The 26,187-nt window shown below is 38.9% G+C and overlaps 1 protein-coding gene across 2 annotated transcripts in view; it reads left to right on the top strand.

The window, feature by feature from the left end:
- The window catches only part of LOC122813586 (pancreatic alpha-amylase-like), an 883,322-nt gene extending 867,039 nt beyond the window's left edge, over positions 1-16,283 (top strand). For both annotated transcript variants that reach the window (XM_044085993.1, XM_044085992.1), the window contains exon 10: positions 15,490-16,283. In XM_044085993.1, coding sequence (XP_043941928.1) covers positions 15,490-15,679 — 190 coding nt within the window. In that variant the 3' untranslated portion in view covers positions 15,680-16,283. The remainder of the gene's footprint in view (positions 1-15,489) is intronic.
- Positions 16,284-26,187: the final 9,904 nt, after the last annotated feature.

Below are 26,187 nucleotides of genomic sequence, written 5' to 3'. Positions count from 1 at the left end.
TTTGTTGAATCTCATTTCAGTGAATTTCATTTCACCCCGACCACATCGCTGAAAACACAAATTACTGAAAACTCATTCCACTGAATCTCATTTGACTAAACTGAACTTAATTTTTGGCACTGTGTAGAGTACTGTAAGGCAAATAAAAGGTATATTCCCTTTTCCCCACTGTAGTGCGATCCTGGAGTTAGTATATATATAGTTGGGAGGTGTGGGGGTCGTAGCCCCACACCTTGTTTTATATTTTATTTTACCAAAAACTTCAAAACAATAAATTTTAAACAATAGACATGCATACGTGCAACACCAATGACTAACTCTTTCCAGAAGACAATATGTACTTAAACTAAATGGGGGGTTATGCCACCCACACCCCCAGTGTGGGGGGGATGCACCCCCACACCCCCCTAACTATATATACTAACTCCAGGATTCCACTACAGTAGAGAAAAGGGCATATATGTTTTACTTGCCTTACAGTACTCTACACAGTGCCATATATACTAACTGCAGTTCAGTGAAATGAGATTCAGTGAAATGAGTTTTCAGTAATTTGAGTTCTCAGCGAAGTGGTTGGGGTGAAAAGAAATTCAGTGAAATGAGATTCAATGAAACAAAGTAGACCCATATATATATATATATATATATATATATATATATATATATATATATATATATGTTCATAGGTAGGTACTAGGCTATCTGCCCGAGGACATTTATAAGCCTAGCCAGAGTGTGTCGTCTTTCGCCGCTTCATTGATTAATTAACTGATCCTCTGTCAAGAAGAGCCAATGAAGTGATCCTAGGAGTGTATTTTCTGTTACCCATCCACTCGTCAAGGTTTATCTTGAAGAGGGTTAGTGAGGGGCTCTGCCTAATATAGTTTGGAATTTTGTTCCAAAGCATGGGGAGTCTCTGTGACAGGAATCTATTCCTCCAGCATGTTCTATTTATTGTTGTGGCAAGGTTTAGCTCACAAGAGCGCGTGGCTTGCAGTGACTTGAATTTCTTTAGGTGGAGCATATCCATCAGTTCTGAGTTGGACATGGCTTTGTAAGTCAGGCTTAGATCACCTCTGAGTAAGTGATATGCCACTGAGTACAGCCAGAGTTTTTTCAGTCGGGCTGCATAGGACATATGTTTGAGGCCAGTAATCCTCTTGGTGAGGTACTTTTGTGGTCTCTCCAGCTGTTGGAAGTATTTTGTGAGGTACATCCCAAATGGGGCATTGTACTCTATGATGGGCCTGATGAGTAATGAGAAGAGGGGCACTATAACCTCTTTATTTCTAGATGCGAACCCTTTAGTAATTAGATGGGCCACATAGAAGCATTTCCTAACTACCTTGGCAATATGATTGTCAAATTGTCAAAGGAGAGATTACTATCTACCTGGGTCCCCAAATCTCTTATTATCTCTTCTGTATTAAGGGGGCTGCCACCTGTGTGGTAATTCGTGGGTGTTTTGTTTTTCCCAAATGGGATGACTATGCATTTTTTGGCATTTAGCTTGAGGCCATGACTTTGACACCAGGTGTCCATCTCAGTAAGGCCCTTTTGGAGGATGTCCGTGTCAGCCGAAGAGTCAGTTATGGCTTCCAGTTTGCAGTCATCGGCGAACTTGGTTGGCCATAGTCCTCCAGTGTTTACCTGTACTTCTGAGAAGTATATGCCGAACAGTAGGGGTCCCAGGACCAAGCCTTGTGGGACACCACTTGTGACTGGTTTAGAGTCGGACCTGGAGCCCACTATTCTTACCGTGTGAGCTCTGTCTGTAAGCCAGTTGGCAACCCATCTCATGACGTAGGGGTTTATGTTCAGGCTGGTGAGTGTTTCTGTAATACCTAAGTGGGGAATGGTGTCAAAAGCCTTGGCAAGGTCAATGTAGGCTGTGTGAACAACCTTTCCCTCGTCTATGGCCATGGTGACTGTCTCAAAAAAGTCAGCCAGGTTTAGCAGGCATGGTCAACCCTTAACAAAACTGGGTCAGGTCAAGTGTTTGGAGGTTCCCAATGTCTTTGTTAATGAGTTCCATGATGATGCGCTCCATAGCCTTGCAGACTAGTCTAGTCAGGCTTATGGGGCGATAGTTACCAGGGTCAGTTGTGGCCCCTCCTTTGTGGAGTGGAGTAACTGTTGCTGTGCGCCATTCTATGGGCACATAGCCTGTGGAGAGGCTGAGGTTGAACAGTGTGTTTAGGTGGGGCTTTAGTTCATTCTGTAGTTCATGCAAGATGCAGCCTGGGACACCATCTGGCCCCATTGACGCTGTGTTTTTGGCTTTTGAAAGGGCTATTTTCACCTGTGTGTCTGTGATTTCTGGAACACTACACTTTTCCAGTATTTTTGTGGGCCCTTTTGGGGGTGAGAGGGGGGTGAAGTTTGCACTGAATCTGTCTGCCAGGATATTGGCAATATCAGTAGGTTCAGTATATTTTGTGCTATTTTGCACTAGTTCAGTGCATATCTGTGACTTGCCACTTAGATTCTTAACATAGCTAAGGAAAGCTTTGTGGTTATCTTTTGAATCCTTGGGTATTTTTCTTTCGAAGTTAGCCCTGGATGATTTTATGAGGGACATTAGTTTACTGATACTGATCAGGGATGTCTTTCCTTCTTGGGATTTGCTTTTTTTTTCTGAACTAATTTCCTCCTGCTATTGTATAGCCTGTTTATGGCATGGGTCCACCAGACTGGTTTCCTTCTCTTAGAGCAGTGAGTCTTGGTTTTGCTAGGGAAGGCATGATCCATGCATCCTTGTAGGTGCTCATAGAGTGCATTTGTAAAGGTTTCTGCATCATGGGCAGCGTTATCCTTTAGTGTGGGGGCTGTGAAACTTACCGCCTCTGTCTTAAGTAAGGTGAAGTTTGCTGTAGAATAGTTTTTACTGTGATTTCCTTAGTTGAGAGTGGTGGTGGGGTGTGGACATCCAGAGTGATTAATTTATGGTCTGATCTAACCAGTGATGGGTTGACCTCCGGTGTGGAACACCTGTTGCCCATGTTTGTGATGACCAGGTCCAATATGTTTTCACCTCTGGTAGGGGAGTTTATCAGCTGATCCAGGGCATTTGAGTTGATGAATTCCAGGAAACGCTGGGCCTGGGAGTTTGCACTCGAGGAGTTTTCCCAGTTAATAGTAGGGTAATTGAAATTGCCCAATATCAGGGTGTTCGGTAGGACCTTCATGTTTTCCAGTGTCCCCAGAAAGGTGGAGTGGTGGTCCTGGGTCTTAGATGGTGATCTGTAGCAGGCCACAATTTGCATTGCAGATTTTCCCGATGTTAGTTGCACATGGATGATCTCAGAGGTATCATGCTGCACCACTAACCTGGAGGAGGCATAGGTATCCTTGATGAATATGGATACACCCCCTCCTTTTGTATTTCGGTCTGTGTTCTGTGGCTGAAACGTGTGGTACGAGTTGTAGCCCAGTAGTGCTGGGGTGCTCTCTGGAGCCTTGAACCAGGTTTCAGTTACTGCATAGATGTCGACGTTCTCCATACTGAGGAGTGCTTTGAGCTCGTGCATTTTGAGATTTAAACTCCTGGCATTGAGTAGCATAACCCTCAGTTTTTTGTTAATTGTGCTGTTTACGGAGGTGGGTTTGACTTTTGAGCCTTGCCTAAAAAAGGTACTATGGGGGCAGCAAGAGCCTTGGCCAGTATTCGAAAGCCTAGGGGTGACAGGTGCAAGCCATCTCTTGCAAAGCAATGCGGCTTGTCGAGCATGTCGTCCCATGCTGGCAGACACTGGATCCCCTTTGAATGACACCAGAAGCTTAGCCATTTGTTGAAATTGATCATTTTTTTCTTTATACTGAGGTATCATTCTTGGTGAGGGCAGGATGCTACTCAGGGTCAGGGTCATACCAGCCTGGGCTACATGATCAGAGAGCTCTTCCATGTCTCTTTTCATGTAATCCAGGGAGGTACGTCTCAGGTCATTCACACCAACATGAACAATGACAGAGTCATATTTGTACTTGTTCTGGAGTGACCTGAGTGCTTGTGTTATGTGGCAGATTCTGGCTTCCGACAAGCAGCTAACAGTAACCTTCTGCTTGTCCAGCCTAGTGAGTGGGACATCAGTGTGACTGACTATAGAGTCACCTATTACTAGTGTGTTAGGTGTGTTATTTCACCTTAAGGGCTGTGATTGTGCGGCACACTGATTTTGTATTTTATGTGTTATCTGGTTTTTGACGGGAGGTGTAGGTTGTTTGGGTGTCTGCTTTGGAGCTCAATGATGCTTTTGCAGGTTTTTATTTAGAGCCTCCGAGTATGATTTTGTGCATTTATGTGTATTTTTTGCCAGTGCTGGTTTAGTAGGTCTTTGTGTGGCTGGAGTTGTGGTGCAAGTGTTAACTTTCTCCTCCTGACTGTCTGTTCCAGTCTTGGGTGGAGACAGGTTAGCCTCCAGTTTGGCTGTATAATTGCGTCTCTCGCATATGTTAATGTTTTATGGTAGGAGGAGAGGGTTGTCTGTGTACATGAGGCAGTTGTAACATTGCCTCAGGATACCCAGATTCACCAACTGGTCTAGAGAGTACACCTAAAATTGCCCTTTGGTCATGCCTGAATAGTAGGGTGAGCTGCTTAGTCGCTTGGTTGGTGAGGGGTGAAAAAAGAGCCTTGCCCTGCTGGGCAATCAAGTGTCAGGGTATATTAGTGCTTGCTATTAGGTCTGAGCAAGTGCTGGGCTTTAGGATGCTTTTTGAGTGCTTAGGTTGAGAGTTAGACTAGTTTCAAGGGAAAAACTGAAGAGGAGACTTAGTGGAGCTGGGAATAATTTAACCCTAGGTAACTGGCACTGCCCGGCGCACAAAACCGTCGAAACACGGTTTTTATAGCAGAGAAATGAAAGAGATAGAAAATGGCAAATAAACTACTAACATCTGGGCTGAAACCACTCCTCCAGGGGCAGATAGGCTGCTCAAAGCTCCCCTCTTTCACGGGTGAACAGAGAAACTTCCTTCTATCCAAGTAAGGTATGGGCAACTCAGAAACTTGTAACATAGCCCTGAATTCAGCACTAGCCTGAAAACTGGACTATACTAGCTTATAAAGGTGGGAAACAAGGAATTGTTTTAGTTTTTTTGAAAAGATAAGGCAAAAACAGTAAAAAATACACTTAAAACAGCTTTAAGCGACTACAAACGATCAGAAAAGGCTATTGTACTTTAGTGTGTAGCCTACAACAGTTAAAAAAATTATTTAAACAAAACCAACTTTTTAAAAGTGCAGGCAGTCAAATGTGAAAAAAACAAGCTTTTGAATCACAATAAATGCTGGAAATTCGGTGTTTAGGCGGAAAACAGTTAAGTACAGAATGAAAGTACAGAAAACTGATACTTAATCACTCCAAAGTATCTCTTCTAAGCTAGAAGGCTTGTATCAGTTTAAGGCTTTCTAGTGCTTCCCAGTATGTTAGTTACAGGAAAGATGGGAAACAAGCGCAGGTGTGGTCTTTTAAACCAGAATGTTGAAAGAGATGAGCAAACTGCCCAAATGATCAATAAACTACAATTTCTGGGCCAAGAACCACTCCTCTTGTGGTAGACAGGCTACCTAGTGCTTACCACTCCCACTGATAAAAAGACACTCCCACAAAAAAACTTCCACAAAAACCCTCAGCAAACTTAAAAATATACAGTATTAATTCATATTTTCTCCACTTTCAAAGCTAGTGCACTTGCTATAGAAAGTGCTTATTTACTTGAATCTATGCCTGTGGTGTCATTCTTCATTTGGCTGCAATCTTTTTATGGGTTTCAGGTTACCTTGGTTTTTATGGTTGTTACATGTACAGTAAACAGGTGTCAATAAATTAATAGGGTTTATGAAAAGATAGAAAAGTGCTTTCATCCAAAGGGCTTCATCAAATCAAATTAAAAACATCTGAGCCACCTAAAAAGTGTGACAATAAGAAAGATAGAAAAAAATATAAGTATAAAAGTAATAAATAACAGAAATAAAAATAAAAAACAATGACTAACAGATAGTCTTAGCAGTATATAACCAATGATAAAAATTAAGTACCTGAAATTAATATACATGTAAGTAAAAATCTCAAAACTTAATAAATAAATACATAGAAATAAAAAATAAGTATTATAATAAAATAAAAAACAGATCATAAAAGAAGCAATGAAAATAAAACAAATAAAAATGAAAATAAATAAAAAGCAACAAAATATAAAATATATGTATGTGTATGCATGTGTGTGTGTGTGTGTGTGTGTGTGTGTGTGTGTGTGTGTGTGTGTGTGTGTGTGTAACATAAAACTAAACTAAAAACAAGAATAAGAATAAAAAATACTTAAATCTCAGTCAATATAAATAATGTCTGTAACCAAACAAGCAACTTAGGAATCAGAAAATAACACAAAGATGAAATCCAAATCATTAAAATAACCGTAAAATATCAAAGCCAGGAGTGGTAAAGTACCAAATAGCATTTTCCAAATAACAATGAAATATTACTGAAACATTTTGTAATCCAGTTTCTTGAGTTAAAGAATGCTGTTCGTAGAATAATCTGCATTTAGTCCATGCATTCAGAGGAATAGCAATGTCCAAAATGCAAACAAAAAAAAAAACCACATATTCCTTGGGGAGTAAATGCTATGCTTTGCAACAATTCTTGCTTAAACAGTTTCAAATCTCAGAATTGTTCTGGGCTAGCCTTCTTTTCAGCTTATATATTTTTATTACATCACATTAAAAAACAGAACGTTTGGAGAATTGGGATCGCTTCACAAACTTCTCAGTGTTGCAATTCCCAGACACTTTGTTGTGATATTTCTTCCTGTGCAAGCACAAATGAAAAAAATCTATGTAGCTCATAAATCCAGAAAAAGTACATTTATTTATTTGCATTTGTTTACTGGGAGGTCTACTGGGCCAGTGTGAGCCCATTTTCAGTAGATGTCCAGGAAGAAAAGCTCCAAAAAGCAAAACATGATAAAGCTGCAGAATCAAAATACAGAAATCAAGCAGTGATGGTACAGAACACTACATTACAGAATAGGTGATACAATAAAATAGGTGATACAATAAAATAGGTAATACTAGTTGAACAGATATTAGCTTTTAATTATGCAAGCCAAACAAGAATACAGTTGATGACATGGGATAATAAATGTGTGAACAATGCAATAGTAGAGAGGGAAAGATGGAGAGCAACAGATTAAAGATACTGAAACATATTTATACATACGTACTGATACATAAAGGAGGGCTACATTTAAAAGTACCAAGAATCTGACTACTGTCTTTGTTAACTGTTCCTTCTAAATGAGCTGTAATGCTCCTGACTTATTTTAAAAACAAAAGAATGGCCAGGGTTGAGACTCTTACTTACTAGTCTGTTACTAGAAAGAATAAACCAGTTGTTGTGAATACATTTTTTGATCTCATATGCAATGCCCACTATTCAAAGAGCCTCAGTTCTCACCACTGGCAACAGTGAGGGACGTACACAATGGGACGATGACAAGTACACACACAGTCAAATGCAATTTCCCTTAAGAGCACATAGAGATCACAATAAGTCTAGAGTCTAGGGCTGGTTTATCCCTCTTTTTTCCAGATCCCCAGTAAGACACCCCATTGGCACAGCTATAGGGTTAAGTTCTCAGCTGAGGGGTGAAGCCAAGACCTCAAGTACCCTCTCTGTCTAACCAGTGCTTTGTGTCCCTGCCCAAGTAGCTGACACACACACACACACACACACACACACACACACACACACACACACACACACACACACACACACACACACACACACAAACACACACTTTGAGATTTGGTTTATATACAAACAGACACACACCTAGGGAAGGCTGGCACAGGCTTACTAGCTATGCCCCCTACTGCCCAGACTATAAGGTAGTTATCACTGCCACCAACCCCTACTTATCAGCTACTATAAGCCCTTACAAAGGGTGACCAATCCTACTGTGTAATGTTAGTATTATCCAAATGGTAGTTTTTAACCAAGCGCCAGGCTATTAGGGGTGGCCTGTACAGTGTCACCAAATCCATATGCAAGTACTGTAAGAGCTTAAATATGTCTTACAAATATCAGCCACAAAGATAGGTTTAAATATATTTAATAATAAATAAAAGAACAAGACAATACTCAGAAAACAAACACAGTTACTTCAGAGTTCACAATCACAGGAAATATTTTAAAACAAGATTGCAGCACAGTCTCAAATAAATACAGAAAACATCTAAACTAATCTTTACTATATTCTTATCTATATCTAAAAGATACTATGCCCTAAATAACTTACTTAGAGAGCAAGGCAAATGCAGATGTAGTGCTGATGATGAGTGGATGTTGTTCCTAGGTCCAAGATAAAATACAAAATGCAAAGTCTCTCTCTGAGAGAGTTCTTAAATTAATATCAAACATTACTGCTGGGCTAGCTTGGATGACATAACTCTTTGTCACCTGACTTCAGTTCCCAGGCTAAACAGAAACCTAACATCTCTATGTTAAAAATACATATCTCTCAGATGTGCAGCTGCTAGGTCATAAAGCAATCAAACACTTTACATTTTAAACCTAGTAATTACTTTTCTTTTCAGACAATAGAAACATTTCTAGCTCTAGACATTGTGTCTGCTTGCTGCATTGAAGCTAACTTTTATATCAGATCGTAAAGCACTTAATTTCAACTTATTTTCTTGAAGTTTTGTAAGTTAATATTCTATGTTCCAGCTGGGTATGCTGTGGTTACATTCCTGAAGCTCAGTACATAACATACATTTCTGTATAAATCATATCAATATTCACAAATGACATAGAATTATTCCAGATAGCTGAGCTGGGAGTGTCACATCATGGACATCTTTGCTGAAAGTAATGGTCATGTTTTTTAGCTTTTCTTAAGACCGGTCATTGTAAAGATACCCAAACCCATGTAATGACCTTCTCCAAAGTTCATAAAGAGAAGCATTATTCCTCAGTTTGAGGTCCTTAATAGGATCTAGAATATGTCAAATTGTAGCATTTTCATATCCCCTCACAAGAAAGTCTCGGTGGAGGTCATGCAAGTTCTTTATGAAATTACCTATTTCTTCTGTGTTTTTTTCATTTTTATTCTGTATCTTTATGTTTATTTTGTTTATTTTTTTTATTTATTTGTATTTTGTTTTAGGTACTTTTGTACCAGTTGCATGGTTATATGCTGAAATTTTGATTTTCACTTGCACTCTGATTAGTTTTCTGGGACAGGTTTAGGCTTTCTGTCTGATTTTTACTATTTTTTATTTTGATTATTATTATTAATTGTTACTTGTATTTATTTATTTATTTATTTATTTATTTACTTATTTTCATTTTTGTTTATGGTATGCCTTGGATCAGAGGTTGTTCACCTTGATATTTATTTCTTGGATTTATCTTTTTAGGATTCTGTTTTTGGATTCCATGGACAGTAGCTACTTGTCTTGTTTACTGGTGGAGGGTGTCATTGACTTACATTTTTGATCACATGGTTATTTATATTATACATATTTAAATTTTTCTACTTTCAAGTGTATGCTTTAGCTCTGTGTTTATAAGGGTCAGTCCTTATTCTTGCTGTTTAGCCTAGTGACCAACTATGTTGGGTATGCTGATTAGCTGTATAAGTTTACTCCAGTCAAGAACATTCATTTTTCCACCAAGGTTGTTGAGATACTTAGACCTCTATAATGTACCTAGGGCTCATTGCAATGTTGCATTTTCTGGTACTTAGTTTTGAATATTCTATGTGGTTAGTCTACCATGAGCCACATCATACTTTTAACTCATGTTTATGGATGCTTTTACAATCTCGATTTATAACTTTTTGTTTGTGTAGGTATCCTTTTTACAGATAAAGCTGTTTTTTGAAAAGATAGTCTTATTAACTCCCGTTAATGGATAAAATCATGTATTATACATGAATAAAGCTGAGTTCTTTCAATTACAAAGTCTGGTTGAATTTTTAAAACTTAGTAGTGACTTTTTAAGTTTTTGATTGCTTTTAACTGTTTCTTAAATCATTATTGCTGAGTGTGCCTCAAGGCGTTTCTGCAGTTAACTCCTACTGATGCCTCCAGGCATCAAATATTGCTTCTTCATATTTGCCTTAATTCCAAAACCATGCTACATACAAGGTGTCAGAAGATTTCACCTTAAATCATACATGATGGCAAAAAACAATTCCATTAATATTTGAACTCTGTCTAATGCTGCTGAAGAAATATTGAATATTATTTGTATACTGTTTATTTATATTATAATAATTTTCATATTTCTTTAAATCTCAACATTCAGATAATAGACAGAACTGCATAGCCTCATATGAAAGCTCACAGCTGTATGAATAAAATCCTGCTGGCAGTATGTTCCTTTCTTGAATAGGTACTGAGATATCTTAAGCTGTTAATACAACATTACAGAATTAATATCTCTTAGCCTCCTTAAAAATCAAAAACACTAAACAACTATGCATCACTGTTCTATATATCCCACCAGGGAACAACATACCTATATTGGAAGGCATTCTATCCTGGATCTCTTAAAACATATCCAATGAAACCACCATCATGGAAATATCAATGTTAATTGGCAAAACCTAAATACCAACTACCTCACCAATAGCATAAACCTACATGGTTTTACCCAACTCATCTCTACTCCAATTAGAATTCCAAAAAATAATGACCAAGTATTTGTGGGGATCTGAAACCAGGATCCAGACAAGAGTAGTCTTGTCTGGATCCTGGTTTCAGATCCCCACAAATACACCAGCTCCGTAACCCTACCAGTTATTTTAAGTGACCAACTGCCCACCTACACATATAGAACCATGACCTACACCACTAAAATCCACATCTATAAAACCTCCCGCAATTTGTCTAACTTCAACCAACACCACTTTAATTCAATACTAAAATCAATAAACTGGTCCATAATAAAAACCCTAGCCCCACTCTGAACAAAAAGAATAAAAATTAGTTATGCTCCCTGGCTAACCAAGCCTACCCAAAACTTACTAGTAATGAGAGACAAAGCCTGGCAAGAATGGTAAAGAAGCAAAACTGGCCTAAACTATCAAAACTATAAACAGCTACTCAACCAAGCAAAAAACTAATAAACAATGATAAGAAGCACTATTTCTCCCAGCAGCTAACCTCCCACAAATACAACCTCAAAAAATTCTGGCATACCATTTCTCAACTCCTCCCCCGGGGTCAAAGAAAGCCCACTTCTGGCCACCGATAAAATCCCATTTACTCAATCACTTGAGTAAACCCAGAAACTCTAATAGCATGCACAACACCAGCCCCTCCCAAAATAATACAAAACACTCCTCCTCTTCTTCCTTTCTCCCTCAGAACACTGACCATTATCTTCCTGTCCTTACTGTACAACCTGTATTGACTCACCACATACATAAGTTACTTCTTAAACTAAAACCCTGTTCTCACTCCGCAGACAACCTCCCACCAGAGTACTTAAAATATGCCACTGATGTCATAGCTTATCCCGTCAACATACTCATCAACTGATCCATTGCAGAATCCTACATCCCCACCATGTGGAAAAAATTCATAATAACCCCCTTACACAAAGGTGGAAAGTGCTATGAAATTGCCAGTTATGATCCCATTGCTATCGTATCTCCCCTTTCCAAACTGTTAGATAAATGTATACATAAACAGCTACTTAATCACACTCTTCAAAACAATTTACCCAACACGGATTCAGACCATCACATAGTATAACTGCATTAATCTCCTTCACGGATACAGTCAACAAAGCCAGGGATACCAGACTACTAACCTCAGTAATACTTCTTGATCTGAGGACTTCAGTACAGTTTCCCACCCAAAACTACTACAAAACCTATCTACCCTTGGTCTTTCCCCTACCTCTTAACAGTGGTTCAACAGCTACCTAACAGACAAACAACAATGTGTAATATGACAGGGAAATTTCTTCAGCTATGTTCCAAATAACACAGGAGTTGCCTTACAGACACAAGGTACAGGGTTTGATTCTCACATGGGTTAATTGGCTAGGCTTAACATGGCCCACAAGGGTAGTTAGCCTAGTATTAATCTATGAACCTAAAGCCTGCTTGCTACCTTCACACTGTGGTCAACTATTCTCCTTGCATCTCTGATTATGTTTCTGTACTTGTTCGTTCTGTGGCTAAAATTTTGGTTGTAAATTTTGATTTGCAACAAATGAAGCAAAAACATGGTGTCATGTTTTAGTTCTTTATGACAAGTACTTTCTCAAGCAGTGCTGCTTGTACTGCAGAACGGGTAGAGACACAGGAGCATTAGTGGAATATCTATGTATATCTATATATGTATAGATATACATTATATGAAGATGTAAGTTAACTCTGTGACATTTTGTTTTTGACTTCTCACCAGCTGTATTTGGGGGTATGCTGACATTGATGTGTACATATCTGATCCAGGTTCATATATTCTCGATGCATAGTTTTCTTCATAACTCACTTTCAACATCTTTATTAACAACATTGCATCTCCCACATATCTATCTATCTGTCTATCTATCTATCTAATTTATTTATCTATTTATTTATTTTACCAGGGTAGTACAGTGATCATTAAAGACCAATTTCAGGCTCAGAAATCTTCTCAGGCTTCTCTACAACTGATGCAGTGTTGACCAACACACATTCTTTTCAAATATTGCAAAGGCATCTAGCACCACCTCATCTGTTGATACTTTTTTCATAAGTAATTTCTTACCAGCCAGTGTGCCGGTAATGGTACACTTAAGTGTCCTCCCTGAAACTCTTTATACTGGAGAACTGCAGAGCTGCAGACATCATTTTCATTCACCTAAGCAAACTCCTTCAGTAGCACTCAAAACAAGAATGTATTTTTAATTTAAAGGGCCTTCTTGACCACGTACATATTATCCACTTTTGACATTTAACTTTAGTTGATCTGGGTATGAACTGACAAACTGTAGTGCAGCTGTATATGAACATTCATTTTGTTATTGTGATTATCTTACATTTCTGATGTTTAATGTAAGCAAAGAAACTCATAATGTTTTCTGATTAACTGTGTTAGTAATTCTCTAAATCAAATACTCAGCCCTCACTGCCTCTTTCATTACACTTGATATTTCAGATTTTTTTTTTTACTATAACAAAATCTGCCAGTCTACAATCAATAAAAGATCCTCAGGCCTGTACTTATTAACCATGAGTCCCTCAGAGTTGAAGACTAAAATCCCACTTTCAACCCTTTTAAAAGATCACTAGAAAAATCATGAGTGCATGACAACTACAGTATTAAAAACAAAAGAGAGATAAACAATGGCTTCATCAGTATAGTCTGCTACAGCATAACCAGTTGTGTCAAGGCATAAAAAACAAGTATAATTTTCCAGGTATGTGTGTATATGTATGTATATATTAATTTATTTTTCATTTAATGGCTGGGTAATGCCAACTAAGCAGAATCAATTTTCAGATGAAACCTAGGAGAGAAATGATGTGCTTAATACATTAATTTGCAATACTTGGTGGAAGTAGCAACTGCAATTAATATATCAGAATGTGCAATGCAGGGAGTAAAACACTGGCACATGATTAAAAAATATAGAAAACATTAAATATCTACAACAGTGATGAGATTAATAAGGACAAGTGAAATTTGCACTAATGTAGAAATAAGCAAAATGAATCAGCAGTATAGCAGTGAATACCGGTGTATTTTAAAAACACTTGAACAGCACACACAGCTGATCTCTTCATTTTCATCTCCAAAATGTAGAACAGCTCACCAAAATGTGGAACACTTGTTAACAACTTTAATTAGGAAGCTTTCATACTGGTCTTTGTTAAATTAACACATTTTGGTATTTGTTAAAAATAACAATGAATTTGTGGCAGCTTCTTTCAATATGGAACACTATGGAACGTGGACTTTTTAAGTCCTGAAATGAGGATCATTCCTCAAATGTCAAACAGGTAAGAAGTATGCAATAGAGCAGTGTCAGAGTACTTACCATTTTCATTCAGTGAATACACAAGTTCAAGCAGTTTGTCATCTTGTGCAGTCTAACAGAGGGAACTAAAATAGGAAACATAGGATAAGATAGCAGGGCACTTTTGGGACATAAATGAATAGTAGAATTACAGCTAGACAGGAGCAACAGTCTGGGAGCAACAGGAAAAACAGACCCAGACAGGAATTAATTTGTGGGATATACTGTGGAAAGAAAGGATAAATTGAGCAAAATAATGCCAACATGAGTGAGATACTTACTTAGTAGGGTGTACTACAATAGCCTGACTGCTCAAAAAACACATTCTCACAGCCAGGGACTTCAGTGTTTTGGCTCAAACTTGAATACCCTGTTTGAGTAAGGTGTGCTGCACTTTGCCCAACCACATTTTTTGAGTTTAAGTCAGGTAAATGTGACAGCTGTGGGGAGGGAGAGGGAAAGAGAATGGGAGTGTAGATTAGGTTTATAAACAGCAACCAGGAAAGAAATGTAGGTTTTGAGAATAGGAGGGAGACTTTGCTTTTAGAGAGTTGGGGGTACTTTAGAAGTTAGGAAGCAGAAGGGGAGTTTTAAGTTTAGGTAGAGAAAGTGGGATTTAGGGGAGGGGAGTTTTAGATTTAGGAGATTATCTGAGACTTTAAGTTTAGGGAGGGTGAGTGGAGATTTAAGTTCAGGAATAGTGATTGTAGAATTTAGATTAGGGAGCATGTGGGGAGTTTTAGATTAGAGTTAGGGTGGCCACAGTGGTGTAGTGGTTACCATTGTCACCTGACAGCAAAAGGTTCTCCGGTTTGAATCTCGGCTGGGGTGCCTTCTGTGCAGAGTCTGCATATCCTCTCTGTAGTCACATGGGTTTCCTCTGTGTGCTCCTGTTTCCTCCCACATTCCAAAGACATGCAGTAGGTGGATTGGGTACTCTAAATTGGCTGTAGGTGAGAGTGCATGTGCAAGTGAGTGGTATGAATAAACTACTGCGGTAGGGCTAGCCACCCAGTGGTGTAAACCTTGGCTCGAGATTATTGTTACTGCTGAAGTCACACCCTGACCCCGTGTACAAAATGGGAAAAGGGGTTGAGGATGGATGGATGGAGAGTTAGGGGCCTGCTAGGCCTGTGCAGTTTACTAAGGCTGGGAAGTGGGAGGTTAGATAATTTAGTAGGATCAACCTAGTGGAATTTAGGGGACTTTCCATTTAGAGCAGTTTTAAATTGCCAAGTACTTAAATATTGCCATATAGCAGACAAATAACATACATGACATGAGATCTTAGCATGTATTAGAAGTTTTTGACAGTATTTCAGTGTAAGTGCAATGCAGTAGATTTTACTTTTTTGTTTATGCAAGACTAATTACTAGATAACTATTCCACTTTATTTTTATGTAAATAATTATTATTTTTTACAGTTTAAGATTTACATTTTCTTGTATTCTGATTTTACAGGTGCATGGATGTTACACTTTTTACAGGACTCCCTGCTGGCACTTATTGTGATGTTATTTCTGGTCAAAAAGAGGACAGCCAGTGTAGTGGAATTCAGATTCAAGTGGGCAGTGATGGAAGAGCAAATTTTAAGATTGTTAATACTGCTGATGATCCTTTTATAGCAATACATATACAAGACAAATTGTAATTGTGCTAAGAATGTAGTAATGCACTTAGTATATCTGTATGCTGCATGCTAATTATTCAGTCTATGTTCAGAAAAATATCATTTTGCATCCTTAGGAATAATAAGTCAGCTTTTTATGAATATGATATTAGATGATGTGGAGAAAAGCTGTTTGGTTGGAAGTATGTTGAAATGGGTCTTTGTCATAACAACGAAAGATTAAAATCTCGAGCGCTGGAAACAGAAATTCCATAATATCGAAACCTTTATTGTGGGGGGCTGCACCCACCACATACACACCCCTGCTAATTATATATACAAACTCTGAGATCACACTACAGTGAGGAAAGGGCAAATTTCCTGATCATCACTGTTTTGCGATCTCACAAAACACACATTGATATACTGCATTTTCGATGTTTTCAGCGCTCGGGATTTTAATTTTTCGTTCATCTGACAGGGACCCCATTGAAATGACTACGAGCACCCATAAACATTAGGAGAACATTTTTAGAAAACAATAATGCAGACCTGATTAATGGCTGTACTACATGTTTAAATATTCAGTTGATTTAGGTGTTATTGTCTATCTGTTTATAAAAATAAACATTCCTCTGCATTCTCATTCTCATTTTTTTAATTTACTTTGAAATCTTTTATTGCATGACAAGGTAACTATCGCTGATATACAACTTAATGTCAGAAAAATGCAGTATCCCATTAGAACAAACATTTTTTAGATTTGTCTTTGTTTTCTTAATTATTTTTAGAATATTCTCACTGTTTACCTATATGGTTGTAAACAATATATATGTCGCTATAGGAAAGCATAGTTAATTGTTGACATGCTAAAATAGTGACACATAAATCATCAACAGCAAATTGTCAAGCCACAAAACATTGATACACAAACGATTTAAAAAACTAAACCACTGTTTTTGAAGGGGGAGCAAACCCCCTTCACCAACATTGTAGGGGACTGCGTACCCCACACCCCTAGCTAATTATATATACTAACTCTGAGACCGCACTTCAGTGGGAGAAATGGCAAATTCACTGATCCCCACTGTACTCCAGTCTCAAGGTGAGAAAGCTGGTAAGGTTCAACAGGCTGTTTTTTGATCAGCTACACCAGCTTTCCCACACTACTTGATAAAAAGGTATGCATCCCTGATCAAAGAATAATACCTGATTGACTGCCATACTGTATATTTTCCTCCCCTCAAAGAGATGTTCATTTTTCTTTTGTTTGACTCCTTGATATCCAAAGGCACATGATTCCAAACTGGTATTATTCACTAAGTACCAATTTAAGTTGTAAGCACCTGATGGAGGTTCCTTAAACCAAGATCTCATTAGACTCGAAACAGCAATAAAGCAGGACCAAAGTTCCACTGGTGCCAATAAACCAAACGTAATAATAAAAATAAAATAAAAGCATCAAGTGCTCATTAGACTCGCTCAGATGAAGTGAGATGTTCCCTGTTGCTAAACCTAAGGCTTATTGGATGTCTAGAGTGGAACTGAGAATTCTGGTACTGACCTAATGCCATATCTGACGTTGTGCACAAGGTATAAAGCAGGCATACAACAAGATACAAGATATTTACAGGTTTACATAATATGATTTTTCTTATTGACTCACAAGTTTGAGCGGATAGCACAGAAATTACAAGTACCTATGACCAGTACATATTATTTGCTTGTACCCAATCATCCTTTTTTATTTATGTGCAGAAATATTAAACCTATTTATGCAGCTCTGAGCATCTGCAAATCTAATTCTGCAATGTTAGCGCTCTCATCCTTTACAATTTCCACATTGTATTAATTCACTCTCTAATCTTTTTTAAGTGATTTTGAACTGCTTTGTCTAACTGGTTATGTGTAATACTATTAATTTTATGTTACTGCTACAATGGTCATAGTTAATTTATTTGTCTTTGTTAACCAGACAAGTGGTTCCAAAGACCATAGTTTATGCTGAATGTTTGTATCACAGGGTTGTATTCCTTTATATATTCCAACGTTTTCAGTGTTTAATGTTATGTTATCCAAAATGAGAGCTCAACCAGGCTATGTAAGAGTTTGTCAGAAGTTAAACCAGGGGCTTGCACATAGTTCATATACCGTTGTTTGCTAAACACTTAAAGAACTATAAGATCACTTCTCCATGCATGTAAATTGACAAAGAATTTCATAGTCTCCAAGCTCTATGCTAAAATTAAGAACTCTTAACTGAGGTTCAAATGTTTATTTTAGATCTGATGTCAATTTTCATTCATTCCTCAGCAGTTAGGTTCAGATCCAACCCTCACTTCTGATCCAGCTGTTATTTTCAGCTCTTGACCACTAACAAATTCTCAAGCTCCTGTCTTACCTATAATGATCTATCCTGTAACATACCTCAGATCTCATTTACCTCTTTCGTGTTCAGACGTGGTCTGTGTGAACTCTTGAGCTTAGTGTAGTTTTTTCAGAGAGAAGTCCAATTTTACTATATATTCCCTTTTTATATCTTTATATCTTTTCATATATTAACTCTTTTATTGTAGTTTCTACTTTACCTCCCTTTCCTACACATTTGTGTATTTCTTATTACCATCATTGGTAAACCTTTCTTCCCCTTTTATACACATTGTGTGTATTCTTGATACCATTGTTGGTATCTCTCTTTCTCTTTACCTGAATATATGAAAGAAAGTTTATTTTTTATTTCCTGATTTTTGATTATTAATAATGTCTGAAAAGCCATCAGGATTTAAAAAGTGTCAGAAATGCGGTCACAAATTACAGCTTTCTAACTTTCATGCCTTATGCGTCTATTGCCTAGGCCTGGAACATCTTCAAATGGATTGCTAAATTTTCAAGTATTTTAATCCTTGGGCCATCACTGACAGGAAAAACAAACTAATTTTAAAAGGCTTGCTACCTTCTTGCTTCTCTGAAGCTCTATCTGGAGCTCAACCCAGTTTCAGTGGACTTTTCCCTCATTTCTGCTACTTTTCACAGATGGTTTATCAGTTACTGGTTTGTTGTGCTCAACCCCCAAACCTAAACAAAATGAACTTTCTGATAAGCATTCAGGTCCATCTGGATCTTCAACCCTTTCCTCAGATTCAGTGATGGAACCTCCTAAGAAGAAACTTAAGAAATCAGATCTGATGCCTGCTTCTTCCCTGAAACCAGTATTGGAAAGTAAATCAGCTTCTTCAGAGCCTATCATTTTTGGATCTGAAGCTGTTACCTAGACCCCGTTGCTCCCTCATCAAAGATCCAGTATCCTCTTGGGTTCCATCTCTTTTTTTGGAATTGCTCCAGCACTCCAGGTGTCCCTTCATGTCATCATCTCATTCTTCCAGATACCTGACTAAGGGTGATGTGGATAGAATGAAGAGGAAGTTTTTCTCAGCACAGATTCAGATGGGAGTTCTTCGGGCTCCTACCCCTTCATGTCAGGATGCCTTTCCTAGTACTACACCACTGATCTTGGCTCCTTCTGTGATGCAACTTGTCATTTTGGAGTCATTGGATTCAAGTCTCCCAGGACCATTTGGATCGGATCCGAAGATCATAGTATCTTCCGATTTCAGGCTTTCTCTGAGGGCACCGGCTTTGAGTGCTTCGGATCAGAGCCAAAGGATCCCTGTCAGATCTGAGGTGTTACAGTCGACTCCAAAGCTGTCAGAGCCATCTCTGCTGCTTGGAGTTTCAGCACTAGATAGCTCAGCTCTGACCTCTGCCTCGATTAGGGGGAACTGATGGGACAGAAGCTTGAATTTTAGGTTCCATTGACTTCCTTCTCACTGCAGCAATGTGCCTTTCAGGTGGTAGTGAGAGTATTTTCTGCTTCTGCAGGATGGACAGTTCCTTCTCCATTGGATCTCCCCTCTAGATCACCTTTGTTTCTGTACCTTGAGCCCCATCATTCCACTCCACAGGGACAGCCTGCTCAAAGTCTCCAGGCTACCAGCAGTGAGTTACTATTTCTTCCAATACTTTTCCAGAACACCCCGCTGAAGAAGTATGTGAGAAAAGGAATTGCAAGAGGAGGCACTTGAACTTCCTTCAGGAATCCATCACTGAAGACACTGATTATGATGACAGGGACAGGTCCCCAAGATCTCCACCCAAAGACATCTCATTTGTAGACATCTTAGAGATCCTTAAGCAGAGGGGTGGTTGATCTGCCGTTAACCTTTCCAAAGAGGAATTTTATTCCTGGAGGCCTTTGGGTCTGGTCTATCTACCTCCTGGGTGACTCAGCTTACTGACAATCTCATTGACTTGATCTCTAAATGGTATGGAAGGAACCAGACACATTTGAGCCAATCCCAAAATGACCAGACCTCATTTTGGCACCACCTGTAGGAAGAAAGTTTTGGAGCAATGGAGTACCTTTATATGCCATGATTGTGGTGGCAGCCACCAGGAAAGAACTAGCGGAGCAGATTTCTTCTTTCCATCCCCCTAACAGGGATTCAAGGGAGTTGGACAGATTTGGGAAGCATGTGTATGCTTAAGCGACCTTTGCACTCAGATCGCTGAATTATTTGGCACACTTCACAAGATTACAGAGGGATCTGATTAAGGAATTTTCAAATTCCTTCTCTGTTATCAGTACTTCTGAGGCTTAGCCTTCTGTACCCACACAGTTGGCTACTCTACTATCGATCACTAAGTTGCCCATGAGGCATGTCTCCCATGCAGCTGAAGGTACCCCAAAGGGAGAGGGATCAAGCATTTCCATTAGGAGGGATTCCGGGATGCACTTGTGTGACTTTGCAGAGCCCATCAAGTCCTCTTTCATCAATGCACCTTGCGATGGAAGTTCTTTGTTCATCCCTAAAGTAAAGGACACACTCGCCTGGTGCAAGCAAGATGGAAAGACCCTGTCTGCAGTGAGAGTATGTTTTTTGACCCGTCAAAGGACCATTTCCAGGAATCAATGAAGAGGTCAGAAAATGTGGATTAGAAAGACCTAGGGATCTTTCCAAGATCCTTGTGGAGATAGTTACCCCAGAGGCAGAGGGGGGAACTCGAATGGAAGATGCTGCCCACATGGCAGAGAAGGCTTACGGAACCAGGGGTCCAGAAATTCCTTCTCTGACAGACCCTACCAGCACCCCTGAAAGGATGCCCAATTGTCTACCTCTCGAGGCTATCAGGGGTTATTTATCCCTGCACCACAGAGCCTGGCTAGACATTACAAAAGATACATGGGTGCAGAGGATTATTTCCAGAGGTTATATAATTCCCTTTTCCCTACCACCTCCACCTGTGTGCAAAATTTCCAGTGTTCCATCCAGTCAGAGGAAAGCAGTAGCACTAGAAATACAAAAGCTTATAGAAAAAAGAGTCATCCAATAAGTCATAGCAGACCAGATAGAATCTAGAACTTACTCAAGATAGCTTTGGTGCCAAAGAAAACAGGGGACTGGAGACAGATTTTGGATCTCAGCAGTCTGAACAAATCAGTTCAGCACACCAAGTTCTGAATGGTCATGGTACTGTCCATTCTTCCCTTTTTGTGCAAGGATGACGGGATTTGCTTGGTGGACCTTCAGAATGCATACTATCACATAAAAATGAGCAGGCAATCCAGAAGGTTTTTACACTTCTGGTTGGGAGCCAGTCATTACCACTTCAGACCACTACTTGGACTCAGCACAGCCAGGTGTTCACCAAATGCATGGCAGTAGTTGCAGCCCACTTGACACTGCAGGTATTCCAAATGTTTCCATACTTGGATGACTGGCTAATTACCACCCCAACCATGCATCTACTGATAAGTACTCGTGACCTGCAGACTTGCTGCCATCTAGGGATCACCGTAAATTATAACAAGTCTTAGTTAGAACCTCCTCAAACTTTGGCATTCATAGGAGACCTTTTCAACATAGTATTCATGACAGCTTCTCTTCCTCTGTCAAGAGTACAGACTATCAAATTCCAGGTCCTACAAGCCTTGGGATCAATGTCTGTGGCTATAGTTTTAGTTCCACTAGCAAGGTCACATATGAGGATTATTCAGTGGATGTTAGTAACTCTGTGAGCACATGTCCGCTCAGATACGAATTACCCAAATGTGCAAAAAATACCTTTGGTTGTGGATCCTCTCAGATCAGGTTCTACAAGGCCCTCCCTTCACTCTTCCTCACCCCAAAACCATAGTGACCACAGATACACCCCAGATCAAGTCAGAGGGCAGTTACTGGGTAAAACAGTGCAAGGCGCATGGTCCCCTGAAGATGCCAATTTGCATATCAATGTCCTGGAAATGAAAGCAGTGCTCTTAGTATTACAGGCCTTCCAAGACTCTTTCACTTTTAGGACAACTGCAATTCAGACAGACAATATGTCGGTGGTTTGGTACATCAACAAACACAGAGGAACCAGATCTTACTCCTTGTGATGAGAATCTCTCAGAGTTTGGAAATGGGTGATCTCATCCAACTGATTTCTGATAGCAAAGCACATTCCAGGGAAATCCAGTGTGATAACAGACAAGTTAAGGAGGTGCATTCTACTACCTCACGAGTGGTCTCTCAGTAGGAAAGTGGCAGAAATTACTTTTCATCAATGAGGTCAGCTGTGCTGAAACCTATTTGTGTCTCACTTAAAAAAGTACAGCAGGTTATTTGCCCTAATCCTCTTGCTGGACGAGCCACCAAGAGATGCTCTCCTCCCCAACTGGCCCCCCAGTCTCCTCTGTGCTTATCCCTGAATTCTCCTAATCCACACATTTCTGCAGAAAGTATTCAGGTTGAAGTGCAAAGTCATCCTCATTGCCCTTACTGGCATCAACAAATTTGGTTCCCCTTCCTTTGACCTCATCTAATCTACCCTCCTCTAAGTCTGGATCCAATTCCAGACCTTCTGTCGTAATTAACAGACATGATTTACCAAGAAATCTCAAACCTGAAACTGACCACATGGTATCTCCACTTCTATTGATTGCCAGACAGCATACACTCTCTTCCCCTGTACTTTTGTCTTCCTACAAAGCTTCCACAAGTAAACGTTATAGAAGTAAATGGAAGAGATTTGTTTTATTGGACTAGTAGAAATGTACTGACCCTCTTACAGCACCAGTACTTAGTTTCCTTGAACTTTTAGCAACAATTTTCAAGAAGGAGCCACCTCCTCAAGTATTAGGGTACAACTGCCTGACATTTTTAATTTTCATGTTATAACTGAAAACTCCAACTTGGCTTCATCTAAGCTTTGGAAAGCCTTTCTGAGAGATACCCTTCTTTTCAGATCCCCTTATAAAGATCCAACTCTGTCATGGCATTGAAATTTGGTATTACAGTCCTTAATTCATTCACCATTTGAACCAGCAATTAAATGCAAGTTAAAATTTTTGACCTGGAAACTATATTTTTCGTAGTAATCACTTCTGCTAGAAGACTGTCAGAACTTCAAGCACTGTCTTCTAAACCTCCTTACTTAATATTTTATAAGGATAGGCTGGCTTTACGAATAACTCCTACCTTCCTTCCTAAGGTAGTGTCAGAATCAAACATCAAACAATCTATTAATTTGACAGTTTTCTTTCCAAATTTTACAAACAGGGGTGAATATATGTTACAGTTACTGGACATTCACAGACAATTGCGTTTTACTTACAAAGAACAAAAATTTTTGAAAAACAGATTAATGTGTTCTACCTACTTTATTACCTTATTTTGCTGTACTGTGTGCTCTTAAGTGTTCAAGTGCTCTTATTCTGCATTTATTATGTTTGTTAGTAGCCTGATTAAATTTGTCTGCTGTTCTAAGCATCTCAGTTTTGGTTTTAGCACTTGTGCTTCAGGCCAGTTATTTTACATTTACGGTTCTTGTGGTCTACACTCTTCTGGACAAACCCTTGTCAAATCCTTCTCTCCATAAGTCCACCAAGTATTCCAAACACTATGTCTGGACAATTCCCATCAGTTTCTCCTGCCAGCCTGGTCAACATGGGCATACTGAGACAGTGTAGCAACTGCCTCATGTTCATGGACAGTCCACTTCTCCTAGACCATAATTCTTCTACTTGCAAGAAATGCATCTACATCAGTAAGCTGGAATCCATGCTCTCTCACACCACAGTCAGTACTCCTGACAAAGAGGAAATTGCCATCACAAACACCTCACCACACACATCACACACCCACCTATGCAGGGGTCTTCAATAACAACTTAACTAAACAACAGAGACCCCCAAAACAGACTAAAAAACATTCCACACACAACACCAATCACCATTACACACAGTAGACAACACACCAGTGTCTCTCCAGCCCATTAGGCATAACAATAAATCAACACAGCCTATAAGGCGTAATAATAAAGTAAACATACTAGTCATTGGCGACTCATTAGTGAGACACACCGATGTCTTCCTCACCAGGCTCAACAAGGAGAAGGTCACGGTCAGATGTCTGTCAGGTGCCAGAATCCACCACATCACACATGCACTTAAGTCTCTTCACAACAGGAACAAGTATGACTTTGTCATTGTCCATGTTGGTGTGAATGACTTGAGACATACCTTCCTGAACTAAATGAAGAGAGACATGATTGAGCTCTCAAGAGTATGTGTCCCAGGCAGGTATTAACCTAGCCCTAAGCAGCATCCTACCTTCACCAAGAATGATACCACAATACCAACAAAAATAATTGACTTCAACAATTGGCTTAGTTTCTGTTGTCTTTCCAAGAGGATCCAGTATCTGTCTGTCTGGGATGACATGGCTGACAAGCCTTGATTAAAATAAAATAAAAAAACACTCGTTGAGCAGCAACAAATTCACTGAAGTAAATTACAACACTCAGTGCAACAAGTAAGCGCTTTCGTCAGGCACATAGACCAAACTTCTTCAGACAATAAAAATGATATAACAGTTCAGCTTATATACCATCACCCCCACCCCCAATAATTACTTACTAATTGACATCAATATAATACAATTCAATAAAATAAATGTAAATACACTTCAAATACAAGTATAATTCAACCTACATATCTTAAAAACTGAAAAATAAAAAAATATAAATATATATATCTTAAATATGTTGCTCACATGTTTTTTTAAAAAATGTGTCTATCCAATACCCTAAGTTTTAATTTACTGCTAATAGAAACAGTATCATTCAATCCTGGGGGAGTATGGGCATTAAGAAAGACCTGCCACCAGGTCTTCCTATCTTCCAACCATAATTTCCAAGGTCCCCCTTGCTCACCTTTCCTAACCTGTTGTAACACCACAAATTTAAACACATGGTCAGGAAAAGTTTTGATGTGTCTGTATAGGGCATTTTTTTCCTCCCTCCTGTGAATCTCATAAAGGTGTTCATAAATACGCTGACTCAACTTGCATTGAGTTTTCCCAACGTAAAAACCAGGACAATGGGAACAAAGAGCAGAATAAACAACACCTTGGGTATGACAACTGAACTTACCCTTGATGCTAATAAGTTTATTTTCATAAATACGCTGACTCAACTTGCGTTGAGTTTTCCCAACGTAAAAACCAGGACAATGGGAACAAAGAGCAGCATAAACAACACCTCGGGTATGACAACTGAACTTACCCTTGATGCTAATAAGTTTATTTACAATTTTAACCTTGGATGTCATCAAAACATTCTTACACTGATTACACGCACCACAAGTTATCATACCCAAGGTGTTGTTTATGCTGCTCTTTGTTCAGTTGTCATACCCAAGGTGTTGTTTATGCTGCTCTTTGTTCCCATTGTCCTGGTTTTTGCGTGGGGAAAACTCAATGCAAGTTGAGTCAGCGTATATATGAAAATAAACTTATTAGCATCAAAGATAGGTTCAGTTGTCATACCCAAGGTGTTGTTTATGCTGCTCTTTGTTCCCATTGTCCTGGTTTTTACATTGGGAAAACTCAACGCAAGTTGAGTCAGTGTATTTATGAACACCTTTATGAGATTTGCAGGAGGGAGGAAAAAAATGCCCTATACAGACACATCAAAACTTTTCCTGACCATGTGTTTAAATTTGTGGTGTTACAACAGGTTAGGAAGGGTGAGCAAGGGGGACCTTGGAAGTTATGGTTGGAAGATAGGGAGACTTGGTGGCAGGTCTTTTTTAATGCCCATACTCCCCCAGGATTGAATGATACTGTTTCTATTAGCAGTAAATTAAAACTTAGGGTATTGGATAGATAGACACATTTTTTAAAAAAAACTTGTGAGCAACATATTTAAGATATACATATATTTATATTTTTTTTTTTTTTCAGTTTTTAAGATATGTAGGTTGAAATATACTTGTATTTGAAGTGTATTTACATTTATTTTATTGAATTGTATTGTATTGATGTCAATTAGTAAGTAATTATTGGGGTTGGGGGTGATGGTATATAAGCTGAACTGTTATATCATTTTTATTGTCTGAATAAGTTTGGTCTATGTGCCTGACGAAAGTGCTTACTTGTTGAACTGACTGCTGTAATTTACTTCAGTAAATTTGTTGCTACTGAACAAGTGGTTTCTTTTTTTATTTTTAT

The sequence above is a fragment of the Protopterus annectens genome, chromosome 10.part0 (assembly GCF_019279795.1).
Source record: "Protopterus annectens isolate FY-2018-M chromosome 10.part0, PAN1.0, whole genome shotgun sequence".
Lineage (NCBI taxonomy): Eukaryota > Metazoa > Chordata > Ceratodontiformes > Protopteridae > Protopterus > Protopterus annectens.
Note: the sequence above shows the minus strand (reverse complement) of the source record. Positions and strands in the feature narration are given on the sequence as shown.